The sequence below is a fragment of the Xyrauchen texanus genome, chromosome 3 (assembly GCF_025860055.1).
Source record: "Xyrauchen texanus isolate HMW12.3.18 chromosome 3, RBS_HiC_50CHRs, whole genome shotgun sequence".
Taxonomy (NCBI): domain Eukaryota; kingdom Metazoa; phylum Chordata; class Actinopteri; order Cypriniformes; family Catostomidae; genus Xyrauchen; species Xyrauchen texanus.
In genome coordinates this window covers 53,104,037-53,116,536 of record NC_068278.1, presented here as the reverse complement: position 1 = coordinate 53,116,536, position 12,500 = coordinate 53,104,037, and the positions used below count along the sequence as shown (strand labels likewise).

At 36.3% G+C, this 12,500-nt stretch overlaps 2 protein-coding genes across 2 annotated transcripts in view; one reads left to right on the top strand and one right to left on the bottom strand.

The window, feature by feature from the left end:
* On the bottom strand, nucleotides 1–9,282 carry p2rx2 (purinergic receptor P2X, ligand-gated ion channel, 2). The gene is made up of 11 exons (XM_052097859.1): nucleotides 9,143–9,282; nucleotides 7,587–7,722; nucleotides 7,294–7,365; nucleotides 7,126–7,201; nucleotides 6,911–7,007; nucleotides 6,611–6,830; nucleotides 6,380–6,510; nucleotides 5,226–5,316; nucleotides 5,068–5,133; nucleotides 3,987–4,064; nucleotides 1–96 (listed from the first exon to the last, which is right to left on the bottom strand). Exons 1-11 carry the CDS (start codon nucleotides 9,280–9,282, stop codon nucleotides 1–3), a joined length of 1,203 nt encoding a protein of 400 aa, XP_051953819.1.
* Nucleotides 9,283–10,551: 1,269 nt separating this feature from the next.
* The window catches only part of pes (pescadillo), a 29,396-nt gene continuing 27,447 nt past the window's right edge, over nucleotides 10,552–12,500 (top strand). Inside the window, exons 1-2 of the mRNA XM_052097848.1 lie at nucleotides 10,552–10,687; nucleotides 11,667–11,746. Coding sequence (XP_051953808.1) covers nucleotides 10,664–10,687; nucleotides 11,667–11,746 — 104 coding nt within the window. The 5' untranslated portion in view covers nucleotides 10,552–10,663. The remainder of the gene's footprint in view (nucleotides 10,688–11,666; nucleotides 11,747–12,500) is intronic.

The following is a 12,500-nucleotide window of genomic DNA, read 5'->3' as shown; positions in this document are numbered from 1 at the left end:
TCATAATGGCACACCTTCTGAGAGGTCAGAGTGGGTGGAGCCATAGCTTGTAAGAGTGAGGTCTGTTGTAATTGGCTGGCTGGGTTCTTTAGAGACCTGATCAAAGAAATAAAAAAAAAGTTGATGAACCTAAATTAGGGAACATAATATAAGATATATATATATATACACTACCAGTAAATAGTTTGGACACACTTTACTAAATGGTTGAATGTTTCTCAAGCACAAAATGAATTAAAAGAATGCCTTCATACTACAGATTGGTCTGTATTCAGGGATGAGTTCACCACCTTGGATGAATACTGTGATGCTGTTACTTCTTATATTCACTTTGCTGAAGGTGTATGTTTCCCTCTAAAACCGTGATTGTTTTTAGCAATAACAAGCCATGGTTTAGTAACTGATATTAAAAATTTGTACTTGGAGAGGAAAAATGCTTTTCAGAGTGGAGATATTTGTCAGTACACTATTGCTAAATATGCATTTGAACGGGCTGTTAAAAAGGCTAAAGCTAACTACAGGGCCAAGCTTGAAGCTAAGCTTGGTGTCCATGATAGTAGGGGTGCTTGGCAAAGCCTTCAACAGATTACAAACTATAAAAACAGTCATGCAGTTCTTGATGATGATCCTTTGCTACCCAATAAACTAAATTTATTTTATTGTAGATTTGAAGGTAATTCTGAATGTACAGTCAGTTTTAATCCCCTTAATGATATAGCTCCCCCTAAACCACCTTTTCTGATAGAAGAAAATGAGGTCAGGCATCTGTTGAGAAAACAAAACAGCAGGAAGGCAGCAGGCCCCGACCAGGTCTCTGCTGCCACTATTAAATGGTGTGCCAATGAGCTGTCGTATGTCTTCACTGACATTTTTAATTGGTCTCTTAGACTATGTAAAGTCCCAGCGTGTTTTAAATCAGCTATAGTCATTCCTGTGCCTAAGAAATCGAATGTAAGTTGCTTGAATGACTATAGACCAGCGGCTCTAACCTCTGTTATCATGAACATTTTTGAGCGAATAGTGGCCAATCATCTCACAACTACATCTCTTGATACTTTCCAATTTGCATATAGGGAGAACAGGTCTGTTGAAGATGCTGTTTCTCTTTGCACCCATAACATTCTTCAACATTTGGAAGGGACAGCCACATATGCACGGGTACTATTTATTGATTTTAGTTCTGCTTTTAATAATATTATACCAAAGAGACTGTGTGACAAACTCCTAGGGTTGGGTGTTAAAGAGTCCTTATGTAGGTGGATCCTTGATTTTTTAACTGACAGATCACAAGTGGTTAAAGTTAATAACCTCTTGTCAAAATCAATGTCCACCAGCATTGGCGCCCCCCAAGGGTGTGTTCTGTCTCCCCTTTTGTATTCATTTTATACCAATGACTGTTTTTCTCACCATGATTCAGTCAGGATTTTTAAATTTGCTGATGATACCACTGTGGTGGGCCTCATCACAATGATGATGAAACGGCTTACAGAAAAGAAGTGTCCATGCTGGCTGAGTGGTGCTTAATTAACAACTTGTCCCTTAACATCTCCAAAACCAAGGAGATGGTTGTTGATTTTAGGAATAAAAATAGTATGTCGCTCCAGCCCCTGGCCATCAAGGACAAAACTGTGGATTGGGTGGAAAGTTTTAGGTTCCTTGGGACCATCATATCTTCCAACCTTAAATGGGAGACCAATGTCAGCAAGATTGTTAAAAAAGCTCACCAGCGACTTTTCTTTTTAAGACAACTTAAGAAATTTAAGGTGTCCAAGGTGGGAATGCTCCACTTCTACAGAGCTGTGATAGAGAGCACACTTACTTTCTCCATCACTGTATGGTGGGGTAATTGCTCAGCAGAGGATAAATATGCGCTGAATAGGGTAGTTAGGACAGCGTCAAGGATAATTGGGTTGGACCTCCCTAAGATCTGTGACATTTACAACACCCGTATACTTAAAACTGGACTGAAAATACTTAAAGATTATTTGCACCCCGCTAATTCCCTTTTAATCCCTCTACCATCAGGTAGAAGGCTAAGAAGCATCAGATCCCGAACCACCCGTTTTTCAAATAGCACTTATCCACAAGCTGTGAGGTCCCTCAATTTACACCAACAATCGTTATCTGCTCTGCTTACACAATTATGTCCTTCTCCTCAGTATCACTAAATGCATTAGCATTTTATCTGATTTATTTATTTATTTGATCATTTATTATACTTATCCATTGGTAGCAACCCAAGTATTTGTCTTTTGATTGGCACGGTGGTGCAGCGGTTAGCACTGTCGCCTCACAGCAAGAAGGTCGTGGGTTCAAACCCTGGTTGCCCTGGCCTTTCTGTGTGGAGTTTGCATGTTCTCCCCGTGTCTGTGTGGGTTCTCTCCGGGTACTCCGGCTTCCTCCCACCATCCAAAAGACATGCAGGCTAGGTTAATTGGTGTCTCCAAAAAAATTGCCCTAGGTGTGGATGTGGATGTGGATGTGGAGGTGAGTGTGAGTGTATGTCTGTCTATGTGTGGCCCTGCGATGGACTGGCGACCTGTCCAGGGTGTCCCCTGCCTTTCGCCCAATGTTAGCTGGGATAGGCTCCAGCCCCCCATGACCCTGTACACAGGATAAGCGGTTGACGATGGATGGATGGATGGATGGACTGTCTTGTACTGTCCTGAGTGAGCCAAATCACTAAAATGAATTCCAGGCGATTTGCATCGTTTTGGCAAATAAAGACTTGAACTTGAACTTGAACTTGAACTTTGGTCTTAAAGGTGCACTCAGTCATTTTATTTGTATAAAATTACGAGCTCTCACATGAGATTAAGTCTCCAGTCATATCAGTAACCTTATAAAAGCTGTTTTATTCTACATGGAGAGGGTCCCCTCATGGGGGATGTCATGTTAGAATCACATGACCAGCTGAATACCACTCACTTAATTTCAGTAAACGCCCTGTTATTGGTTCCTTTACTTATGAATTAAGTTCATTATGGCTGACTGTGAGTAGTGAATTTCTATAATGGCGTTGGTAACTGAAAACTATTGCGTTTGTACTGCATCCACACCACTAGGTGTCAGTGTAAGTCCAAGATGACAAATTCCAAAAATGACTGAGCGCAGAATAAATCATTCTTTTATGCTACATAAAAGACTACATAAGACTACAAGACTACATTTTCACTACATAATTCTCAGACTTCCATTTGTGTTATTTCATGGTTTTAATGACTTTACTAATATGTTGTCTTGACGAAACCAACATACTATTACACTAACTCCTCCTAGAGCTTTCAAGCTACATCGAACCTGGCTGGAATAGTGTTCTATGTCTTTTCTATCTGATCAGGCTTACGGGTTTTCGCACAGCAGACCATTTCAAATCTGATAAATCCTATAAATTTACAGTACATTGATAGAATGTTCAAACAGGCCAATGGAATGCTCATTCATTTTAAACTCCAACTGTCAAGAAAGTAACAATGTCAAATGTCAACACCCACAAATGACATTTGATATGCTTTAATTTGCTCTATCTATCTATCTATCTATCTATCTATCTATCTATCTATCTATCTATCTATCTATCTATCTATCTATCTATCTATCTATCTATCTATCTATCTATCTATCTATCTATCTATCTATCTATCCATCCATCCATCCATCCATCCATCCATCCATCTATGTGACATTCTGTCTGACTAACTAGCAAGCTGGTGGTTTATCTTACTGTAAAGTATGTATAACAATCAGTCTTCACACTTTAAAAAATTTGTTTCAACTTTCAGCAACAACAGTGAAGTTTGTCTTGACAAGCATTACCTATCTAGTTAAAGATAATATAGTAAAAATAAGGAATGAAAAGGTTTGTCCAAACTTTTGACTGGTAGTGAATAACCTCAAACTGCAGTAGTGGATACTTGAAACATACATCTTTCAAATATCTCTTTAAGAATAACCACATATAATCATTTATGTCCTGCTCTACTTACATCATCAAACTTCTTGTCACTGAAGACTTCATTCTTATCGATGAACGTCAGCATGATCCAATCACAGATGACTGAGCACTAGATGCAAGAAAGCAAGTTACGTTAGCCTATTTAGTTTTTCAAACATTACAAACCCAAAGTCATACTTGAAAAACTGACCCAAAACGATGTTTCGGTCCATTTTTTAGATGGAAGATTACAAAACAATCCTTTTTTTCTTCTGAACAACAGTTGAGTTGGAGTTTTCTGGAATCTGTTTGAATACTGGAACCCACTTTATATTAGGTGTCTTTTACTATGTACAATGTATTTATTATGTACATACTGTACATGTTGTTGCATTGTACTTACATTTAAAGTTCCTGCATTTAATTACATCTGTTAACTTTACCCCTAAACATAAACCAACCCTTAGCCTAAAACCTAACCCCTACCTCTCTACTTGTAAACCTACCCGTAGGAGCAACAAATGTGAATCTTGTGATAATTTTGCAGAACAACGTGTAGTTGGAGTGGAGTGGTGGTGGCGTAGTGGGCTAAAGCACACAACTGTTAAGCAGAAGGTTGTCAGTTCGATCCCCACAGCCACCACCATTGTGTCCTTGAGCAAGGCACTTAACTCCAGGTTGCTCCAGGGGATTGTCCCTGTAATAAGTGCACTGTAAGTCGCTTTTGATAAAAGCATCTGCCAAATGCAAATGTGTTAAAGACACCTAATATAAAGTGGGACCGAAAACTGACTATTTTGGTGCAGAAATTACACAGCTTTAAGAAAGTAAATAGGGTAAATAGGGAAAAGAGTTCAAACAAGGAACATGTCTTCATAAAACAATAGCCAAGACATGTTTCAAAGTCACAATCGGGACAAAACTCAGGATGAAAAGGAGATTTTGTGTCCTCAAATGCCTTATTCCATCAAGGGTTATCTAGTTCAGCCTCAGTCCAAGGGAAACTTGAGAATCATTCACCTAATGTAATTTGTGAAGGGTTTATGTCTTCCATCTTCATATGACATCATTAACTTTCACTTTAAATGACCCAAAATAACCATATTCCTAATACACATTTAGTCAAAACGTACAATTCCTACTGACGTCATGGCCGTCACTGTGTTGATGATGGTTGGAATAAGACTGAATCTTCCTGCCTGCAAAGACATGGACTGATTCAGTAAAATACTTACTGTATGTGCAGTCTGCATGTCAAACAAGGTTTAAAGTACTTCCTGTATGGTCTTACATGTCCATGTACGATGACATCCAACCGAATCCCATATGCTTTTATAAGTGTTCTGTACTCAACACCATCCTTATGGTAGTACTTCGCAAATCTGAGATGTTTAGAAGAAAAAAAAAAAGGAAATAATTCTGATGAGCTGATATTCATTTATCAGGAGTAATGGTGATGGGCAAAACAACTCTAGAGCATCTATTTGTATGGGTATGCAAATGTATATATATTTATATATATATATATATATATGCAAATATATATAATACTGTATTTATAATATGCATGAACTGAAGCACTTTATTTGCACTTGTGAACAAAAAAGAAATACGATATATTGGATATCTCGGCCTAAAAATCCCTTTCTTATGGATGAACAAAAGTGAATTGCAACTTTTCACATTTGGACTATACCAACATTAAATGTCGGTATTGGAATTATATTATTGCTATTCTCTAATAATGATTGGCTGTAATTAGGGGTGTTAATGATTAAAAAAGGATTCATTTTAGTTAAAGATATGAGTGAAAAACACTTCTTAGGTGTTTTAATTTAAATTGTGGTTTAAAAAATAGGTGGTAACACTTCATAATAAGATTGTAACGCATAGGTATCATGAGCTAACAATTGACAATTTGAATGAGTTTTATCTTCCAGTGCAACAATACAGAGATAATAATAATAAAATAAAATAAAAAGACAATAGAAAATATAAGTATATATAGAAATACACAATAAGACAAAAATATGTACACTACTTGTGAAACACTTGACTCATGATCTTAAAAAGCTTTTGATCTGAAGGTGTATGCTTAAATGTTTGAAATTAGTTTTGTAGAATAAAAATTGACAATTTTTAACCACTGGAGTCATATGGATTACTTTTATGCTGCCTTTATATGCTCTTTGTAGCTTCAAAGTTCTGGCCAACATTTACTTGCAATGTTTGGACCTACAGAGCTGAAATATTCTACAAAAAAATCTTTGTTTGTTTTAAGCAGAAGATAGAAAGTCATACATGTCTGGAATGGTATGAGGGTGAGTAATTGATGAGATCATTTTAATCTTTGGCTGAACTATCTCTTAAATATTAAAGATTAATTGATGATTGATTGTCATTTTAAATTGATTATTGAAATTGAAATTCTTGAAAAATCCATACCTGTAGTAGTAGCCTGAGCTGGGCAGATCTTTTCTCATGTCCAGCCTTCTAAATGAATATGTTGGAGTGCACTCCGAGGGATCCACATCAAAATCACACTTCCAGTTAATAAACACTCCAATTATTCCACCCTAAAAAAAGTATTTGAAACGTTCTTATGTTAAAACACACTGCATATTAGAATTGTGGGGAAAATATGATTTGCTCTTAGACGACAAGCCCTGTACGTACAGTTCTGCAAAGTTCGCTGAATTTTTCTCTGGCCTGCGTTGCGATGAAGCCGAGGCTGAATACGGGACAATATTGGTTGGTTTCTGGGTGGTAGTGGCACCGTGCCAACTTCTTTGGCTTGTTCGGTTTGATGTTTCCCCGAAGAACTTTAAACTTTGGGAAATGGATGGCATTCTTTATGAATACAGTGAAATTAACTGCCTGTTCCAAAGCTAGTTCCCTATGGTGGGAGGAAAGGTATTTTAGTGCAGTCCTTAAGTTCAATTTTTGACAGTTGATAAATCAATAAAACTTCAGTACCTAACAACAGCATATTCCTCAATGGGACACCAGGATTTGATCTCACAGGTCTTGAATGTATAATTGTAGTAAGGTATACATCGCCCTGTTCTTTGGCCTGTTCAAAACAGGGTTTAGTGTTGATATAATCACAGGCCATGTCATTTTTGTGTTTGAGTGTACAAACTTGATAAATACAAGGTATTCCAATGATATATTAGTAATGAAAACTCTACCATGACCATCAAAGTCAATTTCCCCTTTAGTGCAGTCAGAATCTTTTGTGCAGTTTGCATTGGCCACATTGTAATGCTGAAAACAACAACAACAACAACAATTTATCATATTCTTTTTGGCTAATGATTGTGTGAACATGTACAGTCTTTTGTGTGATTTTTGTTCACCTCAGCACATGTGCCCTGCGTCTGATCATGTGTCACCTCTCTTCTAAGTATGGTGCTGATGACATCACCACCCTGTGCGTCAAGAAAACCAAGCAATGATGTATGCAATTTGTGTGTGTGTGTGAGTGATCAATTGATAGTATGTTGATCTAGTAGGGAAATTTGTATTTAATATGTTTAGTATTTTTAAAAGAATCACTTTTGTCCATACAGAAATTACATTGTAATGATCTAGCCTGCCCTGAATCCATTAGAACAGGCATTATGTAATTTGCAGTTTTATCCTTCCTCACCTCAGATGGTTGAACATATTCTGTTGTGTCCAGAATGCTGTCTCCCAGCATGGCCACACCTCTCATCTCAGTGTAAACTGAGCTGTCAGGACGGGTCTCTGTCTCCTGATATGCTTTCTGACTGATAAATACATACCTGCATCCATAAAAGACTTAATTTACAGAACGCACCTTTATATGGACAGAATAGTGAAACAGCTCAATAACAACTTAAAAATGGAAACCAAATATATATCCATAGATAAAAGATATAAAACCAAAACCATGAATTCAGAGCCAAATTGCCACGAAGATGGCATCATTATGGTATTTGATTGCCTTTTAAGGGATCACTTTACAATAAAGTGCACTTATTTGGGTTAATGTCATTTCTATGTACACTAATTCATTTTTAACATTACAGATTGTATACAATAACATATGTTAATGTATTCTGAACTAACAATGAACAATAGTATATTTATATTTTATTCTATATTAAAATTATTGAATGTATGTATGTAACAGTATAAGGACAGGAATGGAGGAGGCGGGAACCAGCTGAACAGTCAACATAAAGTTTTAATGCAAAACTCAACTTAAACAAACTCGGAGACGTGCGTCTCTCTCTCTTGAACTGGTGTCTCTGGCTCCCCTTTATCTCGCACCCTTATGGCCCGGCCATGCCCTCATCCTCATCACACTGTAATATTTTTAATATCTTAAACTGAAAAATTATTAAAATATACTAAAAAAAAGGCCTATTTTTAACATTTATGCGTTTCAATTTTATAACAAAAAAGAATTGTGAAATATTTAAAGAAATTAAATGAACTAAACTTTAATTATTTCGCTTTTATTTTATTTTCATTATAGATTTCTAAATTCAGTTAAATGGAATTTTGTTATGAATTTGAAATGTGTGAATCTTAAAAACAAAAATTGGTAAAAGTAATTAAAATAGTTTTAAAATAATTAAAACAAAGTTAATTAATGCTGTAAAAAACAGTTGTTCATTGTTAGTTCATAATACCTAATGAATTAACTACTGTTAACATACAGAACATTTTTGTAGTAATACCCATTTTATATATTAGAAACAAGTCAAACATATTGGGAGCACATATGGATAGCCATTTCAACACTCAAAGAGTTCTATAATACATTGTATAATATAAATATTTAGAGCTACATTAGTCATCATCATTGCTTTATCATTATTGCAGGTTATATTGCAATTTCTGCTACAGCTTTGCAAGACACTGCTAGAGTAGAAGTTTTCTAACTCAATTTTTACAGTAAACAGAGACTATAAAATGAATGTATGTGGTATGTCGATGTGGTTATTCTGTAGTGACCAAAACCGCCAAACATTTCTCAGTGATGTATTACAGTTCTAATGTGTACTTACCTCCAAAAGGGAAATGATTATTGCATCTGAGGCCAATATTATAAATGATTATGATACATGACAACTATCAAATGTATTGTAATTGTCTTAAATGTATGTTATTCAGATAAACTCTGAATATTTAAAAACACCACATAAGAGAAAAGTTAAAAAAGCACATTCTTACCAAATGAAGTATGTGATCACTAGGAACTGCACGGTTCGGTAAATGACTCCTAGTTTCATGTCCTTAACTACCATCACCTTAGGAGTCTCATAGTCCCAAAACCCCCAGAAAAAGTCTTTGAGGAACTTCAGGCAGCCCATTTTGATGAAATTTTGTAACTTTTCTCCAAAGATTGTATGTCTTTAACTTCACCACTGAACTGATGCTGTATGGTGACACACACTTAGTGTACTCTCTATTATCTCTCTCTCTCTCTCTCTCTCTCTCTCTCTCTCTCTCTCTCTCTCTCTGGGATGATTTTCCAAGGCTTATTGTCTGGCTGTGATTGTAAATTGATGAGAAATGTCTTTGAGAAATATCTCTGTAAACAGAATCATATAAATTATTAAACAGATTTAAAACAGATTGTTTTTTGTTTTTTTTTAAATCATTTTAGCCACAAATCATTAAATAGCAACAAATAGTAACAAGAAATAGCTGGTCCCTAACCATATCCTCCAAAGTTTTAGCAATAAATGCATTGAGTTAATATGCATTATTAATAAAAATTGTATATCTTTTCTTACATGCTAAAATGAGAACTTTCCTGACCCATGAAAAAAATAAAATACATAATTTCTATGTAAAAAAAAAATCAAAAAGAAAATCGATCATTTGTCTCCTTTATCTTATTTATGTATACATTTTGGATACTTTATACATATATATATATATATATATATATATATATATATATATATATATATATATATATATATATATATATGTCTAAAAAAGAAAGGAAGTCATATACATCTGGGATGGCATGAGAGTGAGCAAATGATGAGAATTTTAATTTCAGGGTGAACTATCCAATATATATATATATATATATATTTATCATTTTAATTTATTTTTAGTTGTTTCTATTTTTTCCCTTCAACTGTACTTGTCTTTATGATTGTATTCATACATTGTTTGATCTTATTGAACATTTATATATAAAATACACGACAGTTTTTCCACTATTTGTGGACTTTTCAGAAGGTCCTTACCACACCCTCCACAGTATTAGCACATTTTAGCACATTGTGTGGACTTTTCAGACGATCCCTTAACCGGGTTCGATCTTGAACGATTTCATTGCGACATAATCTGACCAGCTTCGGGACGCATGATTTTATCTTTAAATACGGGACGAGGTGGCAACTCTATATAGGCTCACAAATCCAACAAGAGAGAGAGATATCATAATTGTGAAACAACATCACATTGTACAACAATAAATAGGCAAAATACATTTAATAATGAGAATATACAGTAGATGGATGGGACTGAATTACAGTACACATTTATATATCTATACAGGCATTCGCTCCGGCAGCCTGGTACAAGGGTCCTATTGTCTCGACTGCGTGACGTCACACAAAACACGTGTGCTCGGAAGGAGCACGTTAGTACTGTGTGTGCTGAAATCTAGCTGCGATATATATGTAACTATACAACATTTTTTGAAAGATTTGAAAAGCATTTTCCCTTGCAATGGGTGGTCTACAAAAGAAGAAGGTAAGACACAGCAAGACTTTTACGTCAACATATAGTTTGATCAGTGAAGGCCCTGTGCATTAGTTATTTAAACATGCGGCTTGTATGTACGTTATACGTGTAATTGCTAATTAAATGCGTATTTCTACACATTGAAATTATTGTGGAGTAGATTGCTTGATAGTATGTAAGCACGTTGTGTCTTCTGTGTTATTTTGACCATCGTTAAATGGCTAGACCAGGGGATCTCAACGGGGTTTAAATAGTGCCAGGGGCTGCTGAGAGCAAATTAGTTGAGAGGACGTTAGGTTACAAATGGGGGGCGTTTATCAGTCATAATCAAATCTATCGTCAATTTCCTCTTTGGATTAAAATGTTTATCAAGACTTGGAGTATAGCAGCTGGTTCTCAATTATACGGGTTGGTACGCATTTCTACCACGGCTCATCTGAAGTGACGCAACTGAAGTAGCTGGTTTACCAGCGTCAAATACACATGTCGAGGCACAACCTCAGCTAATGCACCTGTATGGCTCTTATGATTTGATACGTTTCAATGGACGGAGCAGCGCGAGCGCAAACTCTTAAAGCGCAACTTTTTCGAGAATCAGCGAGAAGCTGAAACATTTGCATTCGGCACAGAATTCTACATCACCACCCTTGAATTTACTATAGTATCAGTAACTGTACTTTAGAAATAGATTGATAATAAATATTAGCATGCCACTACTTCAGCTCTATTAAATGTGCTGGGGTAAGGGAATGAAGTATGGGGGCGTTCATAAAAATAAAAAAAAGAGTTGAGAATCACTGGGCTAGACCATTACATTTCCAGCTCTATTTCCAGTTGCTTATGTAATTATTATTATTTTTTTTACCTTTGCTTTACAACATCAGTACAATTAAAATAAGCACTCCTAAATGTTGGTTTATGTGTATATCCATATGTTGGAGCTTTTGGTAACCTGTCATTTCTTCTCATGTTATTTCTTCTCGTGTAGTATGAGAGTGGATCAGCCACTAACTACATCACTAGGAACAAAGCACGAAAGAAGCTGAGTCTGAGTCTTGCTGATTTCAGGTTGGTTAACAAAACAAATTAATAACTTTCCACGTTAACTTTTTGGTTTTTAGTATGTTGTGTTTACTAGGCTATGTACTATATACACCCACCTAAAGGATTATTAGGAACACCTGTTCAATTTCTCATTAATCTCCTGAACTCCAAACTGAATGTCAGAATGGGAAAGAAAGGTGATTTTAAGCAATTTTGAGCGTGGCATGGTTGTTGGTGACAGACGGGCCGGTCTGAGTATTTCACAATCTGCTCAGTTACTGGGATTTTCACGCACAACCATTTCTAGGGTTTACAAAGAATGGTGTGAAAAGGGAAAAACATCCAGTATGCGGCAGTCCTGTGGGCGAAAATGCCTTGTTGATGCTAGAGGTCAGAGGAGAATGGGCCGACTGATTCAAGCTGATAGAAGAGCAACTTTGCCTGAAATAACCACTCGTTACAACCGAGGTATGCAGCAAAGCATTTGTGAAGCCACAACACGCACAACCTTGAGGCGGATGGGCTACAACAGCAGAAGACCCCACCGGGTACCACTCATCTCCACTACAAATAGGAAAAAGAGGCTACAATTTGCAAGAGCTCACCAAAATTGGACAGTTGAAGACTGGAAAAATGAGTCTCGATTTCTGTTGAGACATTCAGATGGTAGAGTCAGAATTTGGCGTAAACAGAATGAGAACATGGATCCATCATGCCTTGTTACCACTGTGCAGGCTGGTGGTGGTGGTGTAATGGTGTGGGGGATGATTTCTTGGCA

Excerpts from the sequence above, each read along its gene's own strand:
- p2rx2 (XM_052097859.1), bottom strand. The coding sequence starts at position 9,282 with ATGGGCTGCCTGAAGTTCCTCAAAGACTTTTTCTGGGGGTTTTGGGAC. Across the intron at positions 7,366-7,586 it reads AATATGTTCAACCATCTGAG|GGTGGTGATGTCATCAGCAC; the intron begins GTGAGGAAGGAT and ends CTTGACGCACAG. Across the intron at positions 5,134-5,225 it reads ATGTCATCGTACATGGACAT|GCAGGAAGATTCAGTCTTAT; the intron begins GTAAGACCATAC and ends ATGTCTTTGCAG.